The 22,929-nt window shown below is 43.3% G+C and overlaps 3 protein-coding genes across 5 annotated transcripts; 2 read left to right on the top strand and 1 right to left on the bottom strand.

Annotated features, from left to right (window-relative positions):
- The first annotated feature begins 644 nt into the window (after nucleotides 1-644).
- On the top strand, nucleotides 645-6,624 carry rbm22 (RNA binding motif protein 22). Its single transcript, XM_041944314.1, has 11 exons — nucleotides 645-732; nucleotides 2,083-2,136; nucleotides 2,249-2,278; nucleotides 2,677-2,809; nucleotides 2,935-3,035; nucleotides 3,573-3,745; nucleotides 3,989-4,189; nucleotides 4,367-4,531; nucleotides 4,936-5,024; nucleotides 5,504-5,632; nucleotides 5,832-6,624. The coding sequence occupies exons 1-11, from the start codon at nucleotides 679-681 to the stop codon at nucleotides 5,984-5,986; spliced, it is 1,284 nt and encodes a 427-aa protein (XP_041800248.1). The 5' UTR covers nucleotides 645-678; the 3' UTR covers nucleotides 5,987-6,624.
- LOC121611662 (myozenin-2-like) lies at nucleotides 6,434-11,897 on the bottom strand. Of its 3 annotated transcripts, none has more exons than XM_041944317.1 (6): nucleotides 11,769-11,897; nucleotides 11,216-11,303; nucleotides 9,972-10,135; nucleotides 8,835-8,988; nucleotides 8,038-8,221; nucleotides 6,434-7,253 (listed from the first exon to the last, which is right to left on the bottom strand). In XM_041944317.1, exons 1-6 carry the CDS (start codon nucleotides 11,895-11,897, stop codon nucleotides 7,070-7,072), a joined length of 903 nt encoding a protein of 300 aa, XP_041800251.1. In that variant the 3' UTR covers nucleotides 6,434-7,069. The 3 variants fall into 3 exon arrangements, with proteins under 3 accessions (XP_041800251.1, XP_041800249.1, XP_041800250.1); XM_041944315.1 differs by having other exon boundaries at nucleotides 11,216-11,309; nucleotides 11,756-11,853; XM_041944316.1 differs by having other exon boundaries at nucleotides 8,907-8,988; nucleotides 11,216-11,309; nucleotides 11,756-11,853.
- A 1,655-nt stretch (nucleotides 11,898-13,552) lies between these two features.
- Nucleotides 13,553-22,776, top strand: LOC121612028 (soluble guanylate cyclase 88E-like). Its single transcript, XM_041944773.1, has 18 exons — nucleotides 13,553-13,672; nucleotides 13,791-13,931; nucleotides 14,631-14,770; nucleotides 14,925-15,059; nucleotides 15,761-15,884; nucleotides 16,103-16,222; nucleotides 16,412-16,496; nucleotides 16,869-16,955; nucleotides 17,708-17,825; nucleotides 18,396-18,525; nucleotides 18,714-18,860; nucleotides 19,520-19,666; nucleotides 19,754-19,910; nucleotides 19,991-20,100; nucleotides 20,234-20,323; nucleotides 22,023-22,181; nucleotides 22,279-22,416; nucleotides 22,624-22,776. The coding sequence occupies exons 1-18, from the start codon at nucleotides 13,553-13,555 to the stop codon at nucleotides 22,774-22,776; spliced, it is 2,301 nt and encodes a 766-aa protein (XP_041800707.1).
- The last annotated feature ends 153 nt before the right edge of the window (nucleotides 22,777-22,929 follow it).

Below are 22,929 nucleotides of genomic sequence, written 5' to 3'. Positions count from 1 at the left end.
ACAAAGGTACTTAGTTAAAAGTAGTACTCTCAGAATCCAGAATTAGTTCAAAATCTTGCATAAATATTATGCAGAATGGCCACTCTGATATTGAAATATCTGGGTGTCATTTTATTTTATTATTCACTAAGCTTGCATTAACAATGCATAACATACACATTGGCACTTTTGACATTGTAGCCAAAAAGTGTGGAGCTGCATGTTTAAATACTTTAATTACTGTTGAGTTGTTAATTAAAGAACATTACATCATATTTTGCTCAAAGTAAGTTTTCTACCTAAAATTTTAATAGGCAAGGTGACTTTAACTGTCAGATAAGTGCACTAGTGTAAAAAGCACAATATTTACCTTCGAAATCTGGTGAAGTAGAAGCAAATATAAATGTTCAAATTAAATGTAAGTACTAATATGTGCAAGGAGTAATACCAGAGTAAATGTATCATATCCATCTCGACTGCAGATGCCAGAGTGACTAAGTGCACTGCCAATATTGTTACTCTCCTTATATTTATGTTTGCTTCTTTTATTTGCTTCTTTTTTAAATTAGATTGTGTCTGATAGTTTCTTGAAATAGGGCGACACCATAAGGTGAAACGTGGCTTTCTACCGCGGTGCATTGTGGTCTGACACCTCTTGTCTCGTTGGTTGTTTGGCCCGTTTGGCTCACACTCTGCAAAATGGCGACGTCCCTGGGATCCAACACCTACAATAGACAGAACTGGGAAGACGCGGTAAGTTTAATCGGTATTATAGTTTGTAAGACAGTAAGTATAACTGAAATAACTGAAATAAAATAATTTCACCTTTAACTCGATGAATCAACATGATCATAAAATCTTCCAGCACCCGCTAACCTGGCGGGTTTGCTTGATAGCTAGTTAGCCTCCCGTTAGCTAGTAGTAGAAGCGTGGCTACTATCTTTCTAACATGTCTCTACAACTACAGTAATTCATAAGGTATAGCAGTTTAGTCTGGAACCCGCAGTAATGACGTACAGAGAATAGATGATAACGTCTGAAGTTGAACTAAGAACAAACCACCTTGGTTAATTTAACCTTAACGTGTTTTGTGCTAAACTTAGCTGTCTAAGCTAATCAAAGCTAGCACTAGCCGGCTAACAATAATAGAATGAAGTTGCGTCAAGTAACGCTTGTCAGCTAACAAATGCCACTAATAACTGCGTTATACAGAACCGAGCCAATCCGCCACACAAGCAAGTTATTGCCTGTTGTTTTGGATTAGTTCCTCGGCCATGTTAAACTCATTGAGCTTGAACTGTAACGTTAGCTTAGCAGGCGCTGATAGAAAAGGACCATATGATCTTGCCTGATCGGTCAATCACAACTTGTATAACGACTTTGGGAAATATCAAAAAAAAAAAAAGAGAGAGAGAGAGAACTGTGTTATAAACAACTCTGAACTGTATGAAAACTTGTTAACGTATTATTTCAGCCAAGCTTGTTGCTTGTCAGTCGTCCTCATACAGATAACCCGGTCTTTGTAACCGTAGTGAGAAACTAACCTTACATATGTTCTAAACGGAAGTCGTCGTACATCTACCAAATCTTCACTCTTAAAGTTATTGTTAGTAAATTAAGCACTTCTATTTTTTAACCTCTTAAAGGGTGCAAAACCAGACTATATAAGGCAGCAAATTAGTTTCCTGTCTTGAGCCATGACACAACAGGGCCTTTGGCCAATGTTAGTTTTACCAAGACATCAGAATATAAACTTTGCAACCCTAGACCATGTCGTTGACGTTTGAGCCACAAGAGCTGCTTATATTTAGGTGTAGGTGCTGATGCTGTCAGTGAGGCGGATTAAGGCAAGGTCGTTTTCAGCAGTCAACACTTGGATTGAAACAGCATCCTTCACCAGATGGCAAAGAAGGAGTGAGCAAGTCCCAGTGCACTCCCTGTTTTCACACATGTAACTTTGCCAAGGTGCCCATAGCAGAAAGTGAAAGCGAATGTGGGCCAAGTTACTGTTTCAGATACCTTGCATTCAGGGACCGTTGGATGAATACCAGATATGGTGCTCGGTTTTAATAAAATGAACATCTGTTTTCCTTTTTCTTCCAGGATTTTCCAATTCTGTGTCAGACATGTTTAGGAGAAAACCCTTACATCCGTATGGTGAGTGAGCATTACAGTGCCATCATAATGCATTGTATTGAATTGAATTGGTTATTTTACTTGTAGTGTTGACACCAGTAGATTTCAGTTTTGTTCATGCTTTGCTTTACAGACCAAGGAGAAGTATGGAAAGGAATGCAAGGTATGTTTGATGACCCTGTTTACCTGTGGAATGGCCCAAACAGGTGTTTTTGGAGTGTTCCACAACTTATCCTGTCTTTTGTTGCTCCTGTCTCAACTTGTTTGAAACATTTTTGCTGGCATCAAATTCAGAATGAGTATGAATTTTACAAAAATCAATGACAATGAAGTTGATGAAGAAAAAAGTTAAATATATTGTTGTTGTTTTTTAAATAAAGTACATGGATTAAAAATTTAACAAATTATCACATTCTGTTTCATTTATGTTTTATGCATCACAACATTGTTTGGAATCAGGCTTGTACTTATATTCTTGGTTATTCAGCACACAACAGAGCTTATGTTAAAGTTGTACCACATGCGACAGAATACTTACTGTTTTCGTCATAAACCCATCAGATCTGTGCTCGACCCTTCACTGTGTTCCGATGGTGTCCAGGAACACGAATGCGTTTCAAGAAGACAGAGGTCTGTCAGACCTGCAGTAAAATGAAGAATGTTTGTCAGACATGTCTGCTGGACCTGGAGTATGGTGAGTTTCTGTAACTGACTCCATGTAATTTCTAATTGTAATTTGGCTTGTGTTCATTTCTTATGGCTCGCTGAATCATATAGCTTTGTGAGTTTGACCCACTTGTCGGACCTTGTGTTTTGCAGGTTTGCCCATCCAGGTCAGAGACACTGGGCTGGCAGTTAAAGATGAGGTTCCTAGGTCAGATGTGAACAAAGAGTACTACACACAGAACATGGAGAGAGAGGTATAATTGCTTTCTGATGCAGCTACAACAGCTAATGCCCTGAGCACTTTTCTTTGTCCTGAATATAAAGAACACATATCTGCTGAACCAGTCAATAATCATTTATTTTTCCTGCACAGTACATCTGAAAGTGTATACTTGGCATGCATTGTGCTTAGATTAAAACAAGTAAAGCAGTTTTGATATGTTTGATAACTAAATGTTTTTGCAATTAAAACATGTCCTGTATTATGGTGTTCCTTTACAAATTTCCAATAATATTTTGTGTATTATCCATGTGTGAGAGTCACTGTGAAATTGTTGTGGGAGAAAGGCTTGGACAGGCTTTAGCTTACCTTTATTTTCAGTATGAATAAAATCCTGGAAGTGAATGTTGATTTTAACCATCTGCAACACTTCAGAGGTTTGATTCACCTTTAAAATTCCACTCAAGTAGGCCCAAAGCAGAACATTCCTTTAGTAGTTTGTGTCTCTTTCTAAGGTTGGGATTTCTTTTTGTCATTGATCCCTCGTGTGTTTGGACCTCTGTGTTCTCAGATAGCCAACTCTGATGGCACAAGGCCGGTGGGCCAGCTCGGTAAAGCGCCCAGCTCGAGTGATATGTTGCTGAAACTGGCTCGGACCACACCATATTACAAGAGGAACCGGCCGCACATCTGCTCCTTCTGGGTGAAGGGAGAGTGTAAGAGAGGGGAGGAGTGTCCATACAGGTGAGTCACACTTCATAAAACAGGCTACAGCTGCAGTTCTTTAGGGTTCAAACTGGGTGCTGTGTAATCAGTGGCAGTGTGCGCTGATGTATTTTTATTTTTTAATTTATCAATTTAAATGTATTAGTACTTATACCTACAGGAAAAATAGAAATCGGTGTGCTCCTCTGGTTCAGTTTGACTGTAATGTCTTTATATTTGTTACAGTTGCAGTTTCTCATTCTGGTTCTTGTTTTCACACAGACATGAGAAGCCCACAGACCCTGATGACCCTCTAGCCGACCAGAACATAAAGGACCGTTACTACGGCATCAATGATCCAGTGGCTGACAAATTGCTGAAACGGGCCTCAACTATGCCCCGACTGGACCCACCGGAGGACAAGTCCATCAGCACCCTCTACATAGGGGGTTTGGGAGATACTGTCACAGATGGAGATCTCAAGTAAGGATTTCACTTTTCATTACAAGTTCTTGTACAACTTTCGTGGCCATTGAAAGTTTTATTCATTTTGTGAACATAGTAGAATGCCATCTCATTGTCATTAAAGGGTCTATTACAGTTTTATACTTTTATTTCCAGGGTTTTAAGTCTATTGGACATTTGTCTGTTTTATTGCAGGAGTCATTTTTACCAGTTTGGTGAGATTCGCACCATTACCATAGTCCAGAGGCAGCAGTGTGCCTTCATCCAGTTTGCCACGCGGCAGGCAGCTGAAATGGCGGCTGAGAAGTCCTTCAACAAACTCATCATTAATGGGCGGCGGCTCACTGTCAAGTGGGGAAGGTAAGAAACTAATCACAAAGGCAAAAGTTGACCCTGAGGGTGTCCATCAGCAACCTGAGACCAGAACATTGAATCCTTGGTTGTGCAGTCATGTATTTTGTAGGTGCAACCCCAGAAAAGCTCGAGCTCACTTGCGAGGACATGTGGAAATTTGTAGTGATGATTTGCTTATTAAATGCTGTGTTTAGGGAGCATGTGTGTTTGAAAGTAAGTGTGAAATGCTACCATCACAGTCACAACTGAAGGCAAACTACTGTCTACAATGATTTAAAAATATTACAAGAGCTTCACCAAGGCAAAGAATTTGTACAGGGCAGGACATTTGAACTTGCACACCATTTAGTGGTATTATCAAAGTAACTGTGAGTAATACGTATGTAACTTAAATGTTTTTTTCTTTTTAGATCTCAGGCAGCAAGAGGGAAGGAGGGTATCAAAGATGGTGTCAGTGAGATGGGCACCAGGCTTGATCCTGTACCTGGACTTCCTGGAGGTGAGTCTGCAAACAGATTAAAGTTTTGTGTGTATGTACGCATAGTGACGTAGTCATGTGAGTGTAATTTAGGTATTGTTTAATTTTGACATTGTCTCATAAGTTGTTTATTTTTGTCGTATCTTTTTGGTCATACAACCTAGATTTAAAAAATATATTTTGGATGCTATGAAAAACATGAATAAAACAGAATTTGTGAACTTGCTAATCCTTTCTGACATATTTAATTGAAAACAAAAAAAGAGAATATATTGAGTGTTTGACCTCATCAACCTCATTATTTTTGTAAAGGAACAAGTCCTAAAGCTGTTGTTGGTAAACACAGTTAATTTACAAATTAATACATTCAGTCCCAACTTTTTTGCAATGTGGGTTTTGTATACTAGAAAATTATTGGGATTGATAAAGGAAATAAAATGGAGAAATTAAGGTGTATTTGCCACATTGTTTCTTTAATTCTATTTCTCTCTATGCTACAGCTCTTCCTCCTCCACCAGCCTTAGATGAAGAGACTCCTGCAAACTACTTCAACCTGGACCCCAGCACTTCTCCTGCTGTCATGAACATTGCTCTGCCTCCACCTCCCGGCATCAACCCACCTCCTCCAGGTAAAGTCATAACCTTGGTCACATAATTGCAGTTTATGTCACATACATAGTGAAATAATGTCAAATATAAGTTACTTAAAATAATCACATTAACTTTATCCCATTATTAACTGTTTATCCTGATCTATGTAAACAACCTAAACACAGTGAGAACTGGTTCCTAATGCTTTATTCTCTTACTTTTTATCTGCTAAATCAGGTTTTGGGCCTCCGATGTTTCACCCCATGGGTCCCATGGCTCCACCTATGCCCCCTCCAATGAGCATGAGACCTCCTGGTCAAATCCACTACCCCTCCCAGGATCCTCAGCGCATGGGCGCTCATGCCGCACATGGCTCCCGTCATGGAGATTAGCTGCTAGAGTGAAATCATACTGTGATTAGGTGTCATTCTTATTCTTGCGTCAAACCTGGTCAGGTGCTTTCACCTCAGATGCTGTCAGTGGGTCTGAAACCTGCAGACCACTCCTGTGAAAAACACACTGTACAGAAAACCGTTATCTCGTACAGGATATAACTTGTGATTTATTATGCCACCTGCAGTGCAGCGAATGAACTGAATGAGGACCATCTGTGTCTGGAGAGACGACAACCAGGATGTTACAGGATGAATTTGTCACCACTTGCAGTTTAAAAAGTACCAGAGCAGCATCTGAACAGTTGAAGTTAACACGGTAAAAGACTGGAGGCATGAGAGTGCCGGCCAGTGTGATCGGGGCCATGTGGTTTTTACAGGCTCCCGTGGTTGGAGCCGTTGTACATATAAAAATGTATACTGTTGCTTAAACTTGTATTTGTCACATTGTGCAAAGTATCATGTAGAGTAAAATTCTGAGGAGCATTTTTAAACCTGTTCATTTTCAGTTTATTGACTTTTTTTATTTGACACAATCTCAATATTCCACAGCATAACGACTCAGTTTATTGTTAGGCTTTCTTTGAATGTTGTTTTCACTTTGTCATTAAAATGACACAATTTTGTCATTAATCATCTCAGAGTGCGTATTCATTCATACTCCTGCTGTTTTTAACTGTTGTGTAAGAGCATAGGTACCTCCTGCTGTAGCTGTTATAACAGTATTAGGGGATAAAGATGTGAGTATCACATGGAGGCTGGAAGGAGGGGAAAGGGGGCAGTCAAGTGTTGAGACATTTTTGGGGATCAGGTACTCGTCTGTGTGACAGAAAGGAAGGACAGGTGTTACTGTCTTGCCTGTGGAGGCATTGCTCTGGACTCTACTGTGGTAGTGAACTGATTCCAGCTTTCTGAGCTGCTGATCAAACCACTCAGCAGCAGCAAACCACTTCATATTTCATGCAGTAGTGTTTCTTTTTTCTCTCCCCTGCACTGCCTTAGTGATTAACACAGATGATCTCTGTAGGAGGAGAGGAGCACAGAGTAGGTCAGCGCTTCAGTCTTTAGCTGATCAGACCTTTTTCATAGTTCGTTAGATTCAGGGCTGTAATCAATTCCCCATCCCCTGGGCGCTCTGTTGAAGTTGGGCCGCCGGCACATGCGCTCCTGAGCGATGCCGGGCAGCTTCTGGGACTCCACTGCCTCAAAGCTAATCACTGGGATCACCCTCTTGCTGGCCATAGCGCCCCCGTATGGCATGGCAGATCTGAGAGGCAAAGAGAAGAGGATTTACTGAGCGGGCTGAATGCATTGTTTGATGTTCCTGGCAGAGGAGGACCCTGGGTATCACATGGCTCAGGCTCCTTCCCATAAAGGGGGGGGAGGGGGACCTTTCGATGATGCATAATAACCCAGTCTGCTCATCTCTGTTTTTAACTGGTCCTGCTGACAGGGAAAAAACAGACTCAGGATGACTCAAGCAGGGTGTGTGCTGAACTTCACCTTTTCTACTTGAGTAGCTGCTGAGCTCAGATTTAATTAAGGCATCACAACTTCACAGTAATCTTAAGGGCGTAAACAGATCCCTCCACAGGGGGTACAGTTCCAGACTAGCTGGCAGAAAGCGAGTGATTGACAACCTTAATTGAGCAAAGTCTTGAGTTTGTCTTTCATATATTCTCCACTTCTCCATCTGCCCAAGCTTAACCTTTTGTTCTGCCTCGCTGGAATGATGTCAGTCCTCGGGTGCCATGAGAAAGGTGATTCCCTTTCGTGCGTAATCTGTCTTGTGGGGGGCATTAAAAGCTTGCGGCCCCACCAGTGGATCATCTTTCAAGAGCCACGATTCAAAATAGCCATCACGCACAGCGAGAGAAAGAGAGACTGGTTTCATTTTCAAACTGTGGAAACATGGAGTAGAGCCGAGGGAAAGGATGGAGGTGATGGATAACGTGGCTCCGTCATCTCTGGGTCTATTTGAAGATGCGCCTCCAACTGAGAAGGATTTGACAATTCATGCTTTATTTGGGTGAGCTGAGTTGTGGATTTACCTGTTGAAGCACCTGTAGTTGGCAGGCTGTAGTCCTTGTGGGAGCTGGGGCAGCTGTGTATTGAGGGTGTTCAGGAGCTCTTCGCTGCCTCCCAAAGCTTCCGTCCACGGGGAGCAGTAGGATTTAGGGATTACTGTTGCGTTGAACTTCTCGTGAGGAACTTTCTTCAGAGGGCCAGAATATCCTGACAGAACAAAAGTGTGATGTCAGTGGGTAAAAGTGTCATACCTCTGTGAGTAAACTGAAAGCTGTGTTACTTTCATTTGGACTAATTTTATCTTTACATTCAAAGTAAGCAAAATAAAGTCCCCTGTGTTGAGAAAAGTTTATATTCCTTGGGTTTTGAAACTAATTACAAACCCCATTAGATAACTTCAAAAAAAAAAAAAAAGCAAGCCCCAACAAAGAACAAATGGATCTAATATGCTCCTTTGGTGTCACTCCTGTCAACAATAGGAACTACAGTAATTAGATCTCAGTGTGAATCCGAGATAATAAAAAAGCTTAGCTCACTGTCAGTCAGAGTGGAAGCAGTGCCTTTTGTCAGGCCAAATACGCAACGGCACACAGCAAAGAAGGTTACAGATCACTGCGTTCTGCAAACTGTTAACTCTCCTGGCGCTGATAATAATAAAACTAATTTATTTGCTCAGTACATTTCCATATAAAAAGTGAACACCAGCAGATCAGAGTGAGATACGGCGTGCATGCGTTGCCCAAGCATGTGGCATTGTGGTGAGCCCTGTGGCTCGTAGCGGTCTGTGCTAATCCGCTCATCACCATGTATTACCATTTACCTGGAGCAAGGACGTCAGGACTGCCCTTCTTTGCTACAGTCTTCTGAAGGTTCATGACCAGGCTATGCTTACCACTGACGGAGAAAGCCTGGTTCTCTTTTCCTCCCTGTGGCTCTGCGGCAATCTGCAGGGGAGGTGCGGCCTCTGAATGGACCTGGGAGGGGGGCAAAGTTTTATTTTAAGATTCACATACTTACATTTTCACCATGTGCAATGAAACGCAGGGGTGGCATACTGTCTATAGGATGTGCCAAAAGGCTATGGTGCAATAATCATAGGAGCAGGAGTGAGAGAGAAGGATTAGGAACAATATAAAGGATAAAAATATGTTATATCAGCATTAATGTGTTAATGTGCATATTTTCAGTGTCAAAATAATTTAATGTTAAATGTCAGGCAGACTGTATAGTAAAAAAAATATTGTGCAATTATAACTGTGCTCAGAGATGGTTAATCTGGACAGAGTTCATCATCCTGATGGTCTGAGGCAGGATGTTTTTCTACACAAATACACACTCATCTAAAGGGGCATTCCACCAATTTTTATACATGAAGTTCAGTTAACTGTAGCTACTCAGCCTGTGACAGCTTCCCAGAGTTTGAAAAAGAAAAAAACCTCTGATGATGACATTACATGGACATGAAAGGGGCGGGCATTTAGGAGGCGGTAAAAGATGTTGCTGAAATGCATTATGGGTAGTGTAGATAAAGTGTTTTTGGATTTTATCTGAAACTAAAGACAAAATGTTAGGATGTGTCACTCGCTGCTGCTTCCATATTGTCCATTCTTTTTTAAAGACTGTGATGAAAGTGCAGTACTACATTACAAAACTGCCTTACTCGAACGCTTGTTGTTTGTTAGGCTATTCCTGCCTGTGTGTGTCTGCTTTTACCTCATTTGTCAGGGCGGAAACACCTAATCTCGCAGTAACAGTTAATGTGGTCAGATGTTAAATGTTTGTCACTGTGTTACAAAGAACATGAGACAGTCGTTGTATCTCTCTGCTCAGTTCAGCACACTAAGAAGGTGTTTTCAAGCATTGACTAGGTGTCAGAAACACAGGTACATCGTTTTGGGCGAGCAGGTTGAGCGGATGGGAGTCATTACATGCTGTGCTCCACCTCTCAGTTCCTTACATTGTTGGTGCTGTAAGAGCCATCGGCTGCGTTCTCCAGCGTGAACCTCTCCACCCGCCTCTGTCTCTCCTGAAACATGCGAGAGCCTCGGTTAGACGGAAGGTTGAGCTCCTCCATCATCACATCCTTGGGAACGCTGATCTTCTTCCCCAGGTTCAGACCCTCTGGCACGACACGACAGATAAATGGAGGCGCTTTAATAAGTTATTGCTTTTAATATCCCTGTGCATTTTCAAAATGGCAGCATCAGAGCAGAGACATCTATTTGCTGCAGGTTGTTATGCTGTGTGGCATGGCATCCTGACATTTGCTTGTTGGTGCAAAAGCGATGATAAGAGTAACTGCCAGATATCTGGAAAGAGAGGGAAAAGTAACAGACTAATAAGGACCTTTGGCAAATCTTAATGCCTCCTCTGATCTTCTTGTTTCTGTCGACTTTAAACAGCTGAGGGGCACTGAAATAAAAAAGCCAAACCATGCGCAGCATCACTAAGTTGGTATCTGCACAGCCTTTGCTCCAGGTCTCTTCTCATGTTCTATCATGGCACAGCAGAGGGTCTGAAATAGCCTCGAGATGATGTCAAGGGCTGCGTAATGTGTGTTGTGGTCCTGGGTTGCATGGGTAACCGGGCATATAAATAGGATCTTTGGATGAAAGACTAGTGTAAGAGCGGGTGGCCCTCTTTTCTTGCACATGAAAAGTGTTGAGAGAAGTCTGGGCATGTGCCACCCTCGAGGAGCTGCCTTTGATCGGCCTGCGTAAAATTCAGTGGTGGGAGTCACATTTTGCTGAGTTTAGGGGACTCGGTTTCAAAGCGTAGCTGGCAGACAGCGCTGGAAAACAAACAGTGCAACTGGGATGGTCCCTGCTGGAATGTTTGGAGAATTTCAGCAGCACACCGGCACTCCTGGGATTCGGGTGTACCGCACTGCATGTGTCCCCAGGCAGTGGACGAACACACTTTGATGTTTGGCTCAATTACGTCTGACAGCTCTGGCTGTGATCACGCGCTATGACAGTTTCAATATGGGCGTAAATACACACAGGAGCAGACCAAGTTGTTGATGTAATATGTAAACCAGTTTGCAAACTGCAAAGTGTGTTAACTGACATACTGATACATGTATTCATGTAGACTAATGAGTGTACTCGTTGCTGTTCAAATATCACGTATGTGTATGACAGTTCTGTTTCAAAATGCGCATCAGCCGGAACAAAATCAAATCAGTGCATCCAGACTTACTTCCCCTGGCCTCCAGAGACAGAGCCTTAGCCTGCAGCATCCTCTGCTTCGTGATGTCATCCAGGCCTGACTGCATCATCATCATCATCTTTCCCTGATGGACACACAGGGATTTTTCTAAATTGTAGTTTCTTTTTTTACGAAATCTCTAAATAAGACGTATGACTTCTTATTCGGGGATAAACGCAAGAAAAACACACTTCTATTGGCTTTCTGTACATTATAAACTTATACGCAGATATACCACAAGCCCTGAATGAAAAGTTATATTAAGGGCACCTCCATTTTGCTGTGACTAAATGACTCTGGTCATGTGTTGCTTCTTCCTGGTATTTTGCCCAAGCTTCTAAAATTACTGTACTTCCTTGCCTCTTTATGTGAACTTTTTTTTTTTTTGCATTAAAACCACAATGCATCTTTACATTTTAAAGCATTTCACAAGCTCCCTGTTTACAGCTCGTTAGAGGTGGACCTCGTGCCCCCTGTCACGGCTTGTTTAGATAGCAAACGCCTGCACACACCCCTCACCTCAGTCCTTACCTGTGTCTCCTGCCTGCCTGTGTGTCGGGTGTTGGAGCTGGTCTGGGTGGCCGGGCGGTTTATCGTGCTCTGGAGCCGGGATGCCTCCACGCTCCTCTCTGACACTCCTCAGCAGAGAAGGAACAGTCTGTATAAAACTCATCCCGGGATGCCTCAGGCGCTTACCTCACTGAGTTATTTTAGCAGAGGGATAAGAGAGTGAGGATGGATGGAGGAGGAGTGTTCGAGAGGGGGGCATAAAAGGGCGATTAAGGGGAAGGGGCAAGTAAAAAGATTTACACTCTGACCTCCGGCCTCTTTGATAATAAAAATCTGATCCCTCCTGTGTGTGCGCGCGCATGTGTGTGTGGTGTGTGTGTGTGTGTGTGCCAACAGCTGCTGTCCAGACAGTGACACTGAGCTCTCAGAGGGGCCAAGCAGCCAACCCCTCCACTGCAAACATGGACACACACACACAGACACAGTTTCTATTTTCTCTCTTTCTTCTTTCCCTCCTGTTAAGAGCTTTGTAACTTCTCTGCCACATCGTTGCTCACCAACACGCTCACCACGTGTTTCCCATACAGACAGTTTTAGGGAAGCAGCTATAAAATTGATGAGTTTGGTGCCATCAGACGTTGCGACTGGGGTCAAAGGTTAAACTCTGTGGCAGGTTGCTCTTCCATTTTTGATGGTGTGAGACCTTTCGCGTCCTTTTCTTTCACTCTGCCGTGACTTACGGGCGTTCCTCATGCTTCACAGTAGCTCGGCGGTGTAAAAGATACAACAAATAACAATACAATGTTTTTACTTGTGCTTTGCTTGCTTCTGTTACACTGGAAGCGATGCCCTTTAACTTTATATCTGGTTGCCCTTTTTGAACTCAAGCTAGTCTTTATCGAGCACCCCCCCTTCACCCAAATTGATTCATTGAGCTCGGCAGGAGCCTGGAGGGAAAAAACATTTTCCTTATCCCTGTTGAGATTGGATATCGATTTCACACCTGCCCTGCCCCACAATGCCACTATCCCCCCAGCGGGAAGCCTCCCGGCCTCTAAAACAAAATGTGGAGTCATCCCGAGTCACAGAAAATCATCGGCAGACACACAATTGAAGTTGAACAGTTGCTGAACATTAAGGGTTTATTCCAGTGTTTATCGAGTAGGGAAAAAGCAATTTTGCAGAGCAGGTTTGCAGCCTCCTTTCAGCACAGCTTCAGTGTGCTGCCTTTGTGATTAGAATCAGTCTGTTACTTCACTGAAACCTGTTGTTTATTACAGTTAATTACAAATGGAGTCTTTTGGTTATTCATTGATTTTAACAAGTCACACAAGATGGCAAGATAATGAAAACAGGACAAATTCTCTGGCCTGGTGTCATCTGTGTTTGAGAGGTGGTCTCTGCAGTGTGTTCATGTCACATAGAGACCACCAACCACCAGGCCATGACAGCTGACACAAGAACAATAGAGGCCTGTTCACTCTCAAGGGCTTGCGCAATTAGAGCACCTTTAAAACCGTCAGCCTTGTTGGCTTTCAGATGAAACCGAATTTGGCTGGCTGGTCTGAGGAAGGGAAACTCCACAGGTACCGTCGAGAGCAAGAGACAACAAAAGCAGCAATATTCAGAGCGTGGATTTTTATAGCTTCACGCTGAAAGCTAAATGCATTAAAATTCAGATTGTGGCAGCGAAAAAGTCACCATTGTGTGAACTTTTCTTATTCGCTTGCAGGTGCCTTTGGGAGGGCTGTTGGAAGTCAATCAGTTGGGGAGCTGTCGTGACAGTGCTCAGCTCGGGCTTCAATCCAGAGAGACGTAATGTACGGGCTGCTGTGTGAGAGTCTTCATGACTTCATCAAGGAGTCGTACGGAGACGACGTGTGGAAGCTGGTCAGAGAGAGAGCAGATGTCAGGTTACACTCCTTCGTCACCCACCAGGTACAGTGTAGCTGACGTGAATAATATAATTCTGCATGTATGCAGAGAATACTGATGTATTTGCTGTCTGTCTGTGTCAAAACATACATACTTTCTATATATGTGTGTTTGTGTGCAGGTGTATAGTGAGAGTGTGATTCCCCGTATTGCAAAGGCAGCCAGTGGAGTGACAGGCACGCCCTACAATGAGCTGATGAACTCCTGGGGTGTCTACTTCCTAGGTTTTGTCGGGAAGTACGGCTATGACAGGATCCTCAAGGTGAAAAAAGATCTCACACCCAAACTGTTGCAACTCTAATATCACTGCTGTACTAGTGAAAGGTTATTATTTTGAGATCTTCGCTTTTCTCATCAAGCATGAATATGCAGCTCGTGTAGAACTGAGTCATTCGAAAATTCAAGCATGTCACATCTGCAGAAATAAGGGCATATCAGTGGATTACATACACTCATACAGGCATTGCAGTTTGGTGCATTATTAATCCACATTCTGCTCACAGTTTCTGCCCAGCCCTTATTATCAAACTATATTTTTGGAATATTTCTGCAGGGCCATGTTTTTAAAGAATTAGAATATTAAGAGTACCATTATACACTGAGCAGTCGAATACCATAAAACCATTTTCAGGGAAAGTAGGAGCTAAATGTGGCAGACTCTAAGAGGGGTACCAGGGGGCAGTTTAGTATTGCACTTGCATGAACTTGCAGGACTCACTGCAGACGGTCAAAATCACAGTAGCAAAGGGGAAAAAGTCCTGGTTTGTAGTCACCTGTATTGGTCAAGCTTCAAAAATGGTTGTTCCTAAATTAATACGGTTTAAAATGAACTCTTACGACATCACCTGGCAGCTATTTTCTGAGATTTGACTAAGTTTCTGTGAGAGAAAAGACAGAGACGGAGGACAAACTCAGGGCTGTCACAACTACAATAACATGACCTGTCACTCTCTGCTTTCAGGTGCTGGGCCGTCATGTGCGCGACTTCGTTAATGGCCTTGATAATCTCCACGAGTACCTGCGCTTCAGCTACCCCAAGGTGCAGCCTCCAACCTTCTTCTGCCAGGAGGAGTCTGCAACAGGGGTCACCCTCCACTATAGGTCTGGTGCGAGGAGGAGGAGGAGGAGGGCAGAGGGTTGGGGTGGGGGATTGATTGACAATCAGACATATAAGAAGAAGCAGAGGGCAAACAAAGAGCGAGAGAGCTGTGTGATGAGATTCTGATATTGAATTTTCTCCCTCTGCGACCTGCAGGAGTAAGCGCAAAGGCTATCTGCACTACGCCATGGGTCAGCTGAGACAGATGGGGAAACAGTTCTACGACACCGACATCCACGTGGAGGTGCTGTCTGAGCAGATGGTTGGAGACTACTCCCACGTCACCATGAGGTACACTCGCACTCATGAAAAGCTTTTTTTATACATTTATTCAAGTACTGCTCGAGTATTTCCTTTTTGTGCTCCTTAATACGACATTTAAGAGTATGTGTGTGTTTGGCAGCTAGTTACTAGTTACTTTTCAGATCTATGAAACCTGTGGATGCTGACCTTTTTGTCTTGTGACTGCTAGCATAAAGCCAGGGCCTACTTGTGCTCCCTTGTCACGTTTCAGCTCTCTATGAGCTGTTAGCAGTCCCACGAAAGAGACATTTCCCTCTAAACATCTCTGATGGCTTCATTTGAAGAACTGCTCGAGGCCTAAAGGGAAATTAGCCAATATTAAGCAAAAGAAATGGCAAAGATTAGAGAGAGCAGGGCTTTGTTTTTTCTTCTTTCCTTCCTCATTAGTCATCTCACATTGCCTTAGATTTTGTGTGAGACCCTTTGGAAGCTGCTGTACTGATGCATCAGCACTATCAATCTGATAATGAAATATAGATAAGATATCAGTCACAGGGGACATTTTTCTGCAGAATGAATACTTTTTGATTTTGATATTTTACAGTTTCCTGAAAATACTTCTGCATATTTACTTAAGTAAAATTTTGAATGCATGAGTTTTATCGATACTTTCACCAAGGTAAAGGATCTGGACAGTTCTTCCACCACAGTTTATACTATAAAACATACTGATCTGTATGCCTGTGCAGGCTGAACTTTGACAACTCAGCCTATCGCTACATCATGAAGGAGGATGAGGAGGAGCAGGAGATTTTGCCCATTACCTCAGACTTCTTCTTTGAGGTCTTCCCCTTTAACATCGTCTTCAGACAGGTAAGTTCAGTCATCCTTTATTGGTCTCCGAAGGGTTGTTCATTCTTGTGCATTCAGCCCATCCTCAGTATCAGGATCAGTGTGCAGGTATGGTTTTTGATGGAAACCGGAGGCCCAAGAGGTCACCCCTCAGTGATGCCACTGTTCCTAACCTCACCAAGGTCAGTTAATGAGTGAAATGAAGCACTGAATGAATGTGCAGTTCTTTGATTGTTAAGGACATGGTGGTGCATAACGTTGGCTCAGGCCTGGCCACTGTCTTCCCTGATCTGGACGGGAAGAAGATCAATGATGCCTTCTTGCTGGCTCGCCCCCTAGTGGAGTTCACCTGGAACATGGTAAGACGTCACTTTCCATGTCCCCAATTTCAGACAATGTAACATTGTAACATTTTAATGTTTTCCATCCGAATCAGGTCAAGCTTAAGCAACAGTGTTCTGCAATAAACAGCCATGTGTCTTAAACTTTCAGCTTTAAACAGCGTACTGATGAGTGCTGGGAAAACTGATTTTGCACTCTGCACACAGATCATCTCCCACCCCAACAACCTGTTTGAGATCATGTCCAAGGAGCCTGTGAAGAGAGAGAGGAACCTTCACAACCGAGTCCAGAGTAAGAGTGGGAGCGATGTAAAGACTCGCAGGGGTGTGTCTCTGGTGGGGAAGGACTCGCTGGCTAGTGGTCAGATCAATTTCACTGCAGTCAGTTGCAAAAGACACGCTCAATTTCAGCTTTATTGAATTAAGAAAAGAGCAGGTGTGCAGTAAACTGGATGCCTGTTTTTGTGCGAGAGCTCGAACATCCATGTTTAACCTTGAAAACATTGCTGGATTAAAGTCGAGAGTCTTGCAGTCGCAGAAATTGAATTGTTTGATGTCTTGTTTCAGCTCAAATTGATTGAATTTAGTGGAACTGAGCCCTGGTCGTCATGAATGTGATTGTTCGTTGGCTCTGATAGTTCAGGCCTGCCCTCTTTTTCCACAGATTCTGACTACGAAAATGCCAATCGCTCTGCTGACGTGGATGTGGAGCTCATGGCTTTCCAGTCCATCATCGGAGATGATTACAAAGGTCATGACTTTTTTATGTTATCTTAAAACACACATAGCATGCGGACACTGAGCTAGTCTGGCTGACAATGACAACATAAAACCTATTAAAGACAACAACACATTAAAAGACCAAAGAATCTAACTCCAAGGGGATTTTTATGGAGGCTTATTTGCTTGCTTGTTGAGACCACTCTCATGTCTGTGTATTCAATATAGAGCTGGAGCCAGCAGCAGATGAGCTTAGCTTAGCATCGAGATGGGAAACAGGGTGAAACAGCTTGCCCGGCTCTGTCCAGAGTTAACCATAATCTGCCTACCAGCACCTCTGAACCTCACTAACTAACATGTTCTGTCTTGTTTGTTTAATTTGTACAAAAACCAAATTGACAATGATTGTATGGGGGGATTATGTGCATGACTCCTCCTTGGCTGGGAGCAATGACTTTCTAAAGGAGGTCACTGCTCCCGTCTTTGAAAAAGTCCCCAACAAAACCTGGTAAAAGCCTTTAATTATCATTACCTTTAGGCAGAGCCAGGTTAGCTGTTTCCTGTGTTATGCTTCAGCTTCATGCTGAACATACAGATACGAGAGCGGTATTGATTTTATCATCTGTTCCCAAAATGTCAAACTATTCCTCTAAAATGCTAAAGTGCTAAACCCATTTGGATAACACTGTTAGCACAATTATTACCTATCCACTGCTGAAATTTAACCTAAAACACCTCTCTAAAGGTTCTTCCTGTTGGCATTTCACCATGCTTCTCTTTTAGACGGTAACAGCGCTAATGCGATGGAGAGCTGGGGCGACGGGAGCCGCTGCCTAAAACTGAAAGGACAAATGAGATACATGCCAGAGTGGGAGTCCATCATCTTCCTGGGAACCCCTGTGTACGGCTGAAACGCTCACAAATGCACGCACGCACGCACCCGTACACACAGATCTTTATTGAAACGCCGCCGTTGAAAAGTAAAACATTCTACAAAGCAGCGAGAGCTAAACCGAATTACGAGGCTGGAAATAAAAGCCTGGGCAGTGAATCAAATCAGGGGCCCATTCTAACAGCACTTACCATGCATGAAATGAGCTGCTAATTAGCTTGTAATCAGACAGTGCAGCTCTTGTGAGCCTAATGGGAACCCATTTGCAACTGAGAGTGTTTTCCACCGAGTACATTACCAAAACATCTCCCTCCTCTTCTAAAACATTTTGTTTTGCAAGTAAATGCTCTTGTGCCTGTATTGACAACACGACTGAAATGTTAAATGCTGCATCACATATGTGGATTATTTATACTGCAGGAAACTAAAAATAATTTCTCTCAGAATGAATTGAAAATTTCTAATAGATACTGCTATTGTTATTTCTTAATAGATCCTGTAATTGCCTAAGTATGTATATATTATTAATCTTACCATTGTTGTCTTCCATTTTTCTCTGTCTGTATGTGTGCGTGGAAGGATGGAAAGCCTGAGTGCTATGTTTAAAACGGGCCTGTACATCAATGACCTGAGCATGCACGACTCCAGCAGAGACCTGGTGCTGGCGGGCACGCAGCAGTCAGAGGAGCTGAAGAGAGCCCTCATACAGGTTCACTCTGCTCTCAAGTGCAGCTGTATTTTATATGTGTGATCGGCTATCTTGTCACCCCGCATTATGCAAAGTTGCTCTGAAGCCCTTCTTTCAGTCTAGAAGCCCCAGATCACCTACCGCCCACAGACCCGAGATGAATGCAAATTTACAGTGTTATTCTGTCTTATTTCCCATTGTGCATAAAGGAGCAAAAGAAGTCCAGTAAGCTGGAGGAGAGCATGAAGATGTTGGACTATGAGATGAAGAAGACTGATGACCTTCTGTACAGGATGATTCCCAAGCCGGTGGCTAAGAGGCTGCGTAAGGGAGAGCCAGCTGTAAACACTTGCGAGGTAAGGATTGAAGATAGAGCCGCTTACATATGCCACTGTTTGTCTGTGTTGTGTGTAGGTATCTGTAAAACAATAGTTTAATCCACTCTCATGGCTGTCTGGTAAGTATGAAGCTGCAGTTGCGTTAGCTTAGAAAAAAGACGGGAAACACTAGAAACACAGAGTACAAAGGCAACAAAACCCTCCCACTTCCACCTCCAAAGTCCACTAATTACATGTTAATTAGTGAGCTCTTGAGGTGCTGTTAAGCAGATTTTGTTACCTGCAGACAGTCAGACTAGCTGTTTGCAGGGGCCAGCTGTGACCCAAAAATCAGCTGTTTCCACTTGGGGATAGACTTTTGTCTCCACTGGACAAGCCGTCGCCAGTTAAGCAGTGTTTACTCTGAAATTGGTCCACAAACATTCATATAAATCCTCTGAATTCTTACCTCTTGTAGTCATACTATTGGAGACGTTTTGCTATAGTTCAGGTTGATTGAGAGCGACTTCCTGATGGTGCATGACAGCATACTGTAGGCACAAATTAGGCCCATGGGTGGCCCCCTCTCTCACCTGTGTGTGTGTGTGTGTGTGTGTGTTTGTGTGTGTGTGTGTGTGTGTGTGTGTGCAGTACATGAACCTGCCTGCTCATCCGCTCTTATCTTTTTTTTCCTCCAGGTGTTCCCAGATGTGACCATTCTTTTCAGCGATGTCGTGGGATTCACTCGCATTTGCAGCCACATCACTCCAATGCAGGTGGTCTCCATGCTCAACACCATGTACACGCTGTTCGACACGCTCAGCGAGAAGCACCGCGTCTTCAAGGTTTGTGTTTGTCTTCTCCCCGTCTGCTTAATGCACTTTATCCACGCATGCTGCTGCGTCACACCTGCTGCTCCCGTCTGTTTCCAGGTTGAGACGATCGGAGATGCCTACATGGTGGTAGCCGGGGCCCCAGAGAAGACAAAGTATCACGCTCATAACATCTGTGACATGGCCCTGGACATGGTGCGCTCCATAGACCACCTGAAAGACCCCTCTAATGGCAACAATATACAGATTCGCGTTGGTGGGTGGAATGCCTGTTGACCTATTTGCTCGTTTATGTCAGCGTTGACTGAGCGGACTAACCTGTTGTTCTGGTGGCAGGGATCCACTCTGGGATGGTTGTGGCAGGTGTGGTGGGACATAAGATGCCACGCTACGGTCTGCACGGCGACACAGTCCACACTGCATCTGCCATGGAGAGCAATGGAAAGGTGGGGAAAGATAATGAAAGACATCAGCTGATGTATGAGAGACATGAGGCTAAGAAGCTCAGTCAGCACTCTACTTGTGATGACTAAGGTGCAAGTTTGTTGTAACTGCCTGCTTGTTCTTTATCTGATGCAGGAGATGCACATCCAGCTCAGCAGCGCCACCTATGAGCACCTGAAAGGAAGTCACTTTATTTTTGAAAGGAGGGGCACCATTACCATCAAGGTAGGGGGTTAAAACTGATACCACAGCAACTGCGCTCACCACATTAATTGCATTCACTCAGGCACCGTAAACAACATGTAATTAATATGGTGATAATAAGAAACTGCATTTGTGTAGCACAGTGCTTCACATAGAATGAACATAAGAACAGGGATAGAAAATGAATGCAAAATAAGATGGAGAATAAAACCCACTTGATAATAAATAAAAATAAAAGAGAATAAGGATAAAAATAAAGTTGATGCATAATATAAGATGGAAAATAAAACCACAGAATAAAGTTAAAAAATAAAGTTAGAAAGAGTGCCTCCAATTAACCAGCAGCAGATGATTGCAGTGTTCTTGAAGGCAAACCATAAACAAGGGATTCAGCAATAAAGGGCTTTGCACACAAGGAGGGGGACCTTAAAATCAGTCTGAATGTCACAGGAAGCCAGTGCAGAGCACCTAAAACTGGACTAATGTGCTCTCTGCTCTCGGTTCTGGTTAATAGCCGAGCTGCAGAGCTTTGACTGAGCTGAAGTGGGTTTTTTTCAGTAAACAGCGTGTTACAGTAATCGAGTCGGCTTCGAATAAAGACATTCATCAGTTTTTCAGCATCTTTTTGATTTAGAAATGGTCATACTTTGGTTAAGTTTGGTCGCATTGTTGAAAACTTGCAACCTCAGGTTTAATTGGGGAGTTAATTTCCCCAGATTATTGAACAGCATTTCTCTTTTTGCTGAGAGCTGACTAGTAGGATTTCAGTTTTGTCCTCATTTCACTTCAAGAAATTAGTGCTTATCCATTAATTTATTGCCAAAAGACAGTTAGTAATAGAGTCTATGGCTGCGGCATCATTTGAGATGTACAGTTGTGTGTCATCTTCATAACTATGGAAACATACATTGTGCGTCTAATGATATAGTGAGAGCAGGCAGCTCCCTTGTGCAACTCCAAAACAGATGTGATGTTTCTCAGAGACATGATCTCCAGGACTGACGTAAAACTTTCTGCCTTTGATGTGTGTTTTTAAAAAGTTTAACACACAGTCAGAAAGACCGATTGAGACCTTACTTTAATCAGAATTTAGTCTGAGGGGCTGAGTATTTTATAGTCAGAGCAGTTTCAGTGCTGTGGTTTGTTCTGACCAGAGACTGAAACTCCTCCAGGATATTATATTCTTTAAGGAAATAATTAATTTACACTGAAACTTTCTTCTCGGGTATGATTAGCTGTAGCACATACGAGCATCAGGCTGTGATGATGTGGCCTGTTCAGAACATCCCCACTTAAAAAGTCAATACGTGTTATCTGCACATCACAGGCAACCTGCCTGAAACTAAACGCAGGTAATCTATGTCAACGGAAGATTCAGCAATCAGATGTAAAATAATAATAAGTCACAATGTCTTGGCTCCTGGGAGTGAGCGCACTTAGTATTCAGATCTGGTAATTGCAGCTTGCTTGTTGATTTGCCGGTCTATTTTATCACAGGGTCTGACTTTAAAGCTGTACATTCAGTGATAATGGCAGCAAAGTGACTCACAGAGGTTACTGGGGCAGCTGATTGCAGGTGCCAATCTCATGAAAGCAACACAATTTTTTCATCAGGAAATTTTCACCCTTGAAAATCTATCGCCTCCCATTTTTCTCCCCTCCATAACACCTAAAACCTAAATCTCTTGTTCACTCTTTCCTTCTCTTTGTCTATTTTTAGGGGAATGTTGAAATCGAGACCTACTGGCTGAAAGGAAAGAGGGACAAAGACGGGAATGCTCAGGCAGCGTGTCCTCAGTTTGAGACCCAGACCATCAGCAAAGCCATCAGCAAGGCCACCATCTCAGGCCCGGAGGCCGCAGGGGACGAGGAGGGACTGGTAAAAAGAAATGCTCGAATGGCCTAAAATCTCATTTGCTTCATTGCCGCCATCATCATCTCTGATTCCGCGACTCTCCTCCCGACTTTGCCCCCAGGTTTTCCCTCTGGTGGCAGGGGAGGACGAGGACGACGTCAAGTCTATTCGCTCTCATCGCATCAAGATGGAGATTTCTGGCCACTCTCTGGAGGAGTCGATGGAGGAATGCCGGGTGGAGGAGATGTCGGTCCATAAGGTGAGAGGGAATATGTGGTGCCAGGAATTCTAGATTCCTAGACTTTTAATGACTGATTTAACTCCAACTTCTAGACATATTTTTTTCATTTGCATCACAGTGCATCACATCTGCACTAATAGTAACCTTCCTGGATGACTGTCACTGCTGCTTTCACACAAGCTGTTTTGTTATCTGTGTGATAAAATGTGCCCTTTCTTCCCCCAGTCCCACTATAAGGATGCTTTGCAGGACAGCCTGCTGGACTCTCACCTGGAACTGGACTCACCAGAGTCTGACGGCAGAGACTCCATCATGGAGTCCCGCGACAGCTCCTGTGACTCCCGCTGCTCCAAGAGCGCCATGTGCTCCGTGTCTTGAACGAACAAAGCCAGAAATTCACCTCTATTACTGTCTCTAAAGCGCTTTATGTACAACTCGCTGAAAGCATTGAACGGTAGGCCAGATGCCTGATAGGAAGCAGTTTTTGCTGTTATGTTTTGCCTTTTTGGAGGAGTTCTTGTGGTCAAGCAT

The sequence above is a fragment of the Chelmon rostratus genome, chromosome 9 (assembly GCF_017976325.1).
Source record: "Chelmon rostratus isolate fCheRos1 chromosome 9, fCheRos1.pri, whole genome shotgun sequence".
NCBI lineage: Eukaryota > Metazoa > Chordata > Actinopteri > Chaetodontiformes > Chaetodontidae > Chelmon > Chelmon rostratus.
This window is presented reverse-complemented; position numbering and strand designations above follow the sequence as displayed.

Coding starts and splice junctions, on each gene's coding strand:
- rbm22 (XM_041944314.1), top strand. CDS start 679: ATGGCGACGTCCCTGGGATCCAACACCTACAATAGACAGAACTGGGAA. Junction 733..2,082: donor GACAGAACTGGGAAGACGCG/GTAAGTTTAATC, acceptor TTTTTCTTCCAG/GATTTTCCAATTCTGTGTCA. Junction 2,810..2,934: donor TCTGCTGGACCTGGAGTATG/GTGAGTTTCTGT, acceptor TGTGTTTTGCAG/GTTTGCCCATCCAGGTCAGA.
- LOC121612028 (XM_041944773.1), top strand. CDS start 13,553: ATGTACGGGCTGCTGTGTGAGAGTCTTCATGACTTCATCAAGGAGTCG. Junction 14,771..14,924: donor GGGGTCACCCTCCACTATAG/GTCTGGTGCGAG, acceptor TGCGACCTGCAG/GAGTAAGCGCAAAGGCTATC. Junction 19,667..19,753: donor AGAAGCACCGCGTCTTCAAG/GTTTGTGTTTGT, acceptor GTCTGTTTCCAG/GTTGAGACGATCGGAGATGC.
- LOC121611662 (XM_041944317.1), bottom strand. CDS start 11,897: ATGAGTTTTATACAGACTGTTCCTTCTCTGCTGAGGAGTGTCAGAGAG. Junction 11,304..11,768: donor AACACCCGACACACAGGCAG/GCAGGAGACACA, acceptor CATCAGGGAAAG/ATGATGATGATGATGCAGTC. Junction 7,254..8,037: donor AACTACAGGTGCTTCAACAG/GTAAATCCACAA, acceptor TTTGCCTCTCAG/ATCTGCCATGCCATACGGGG.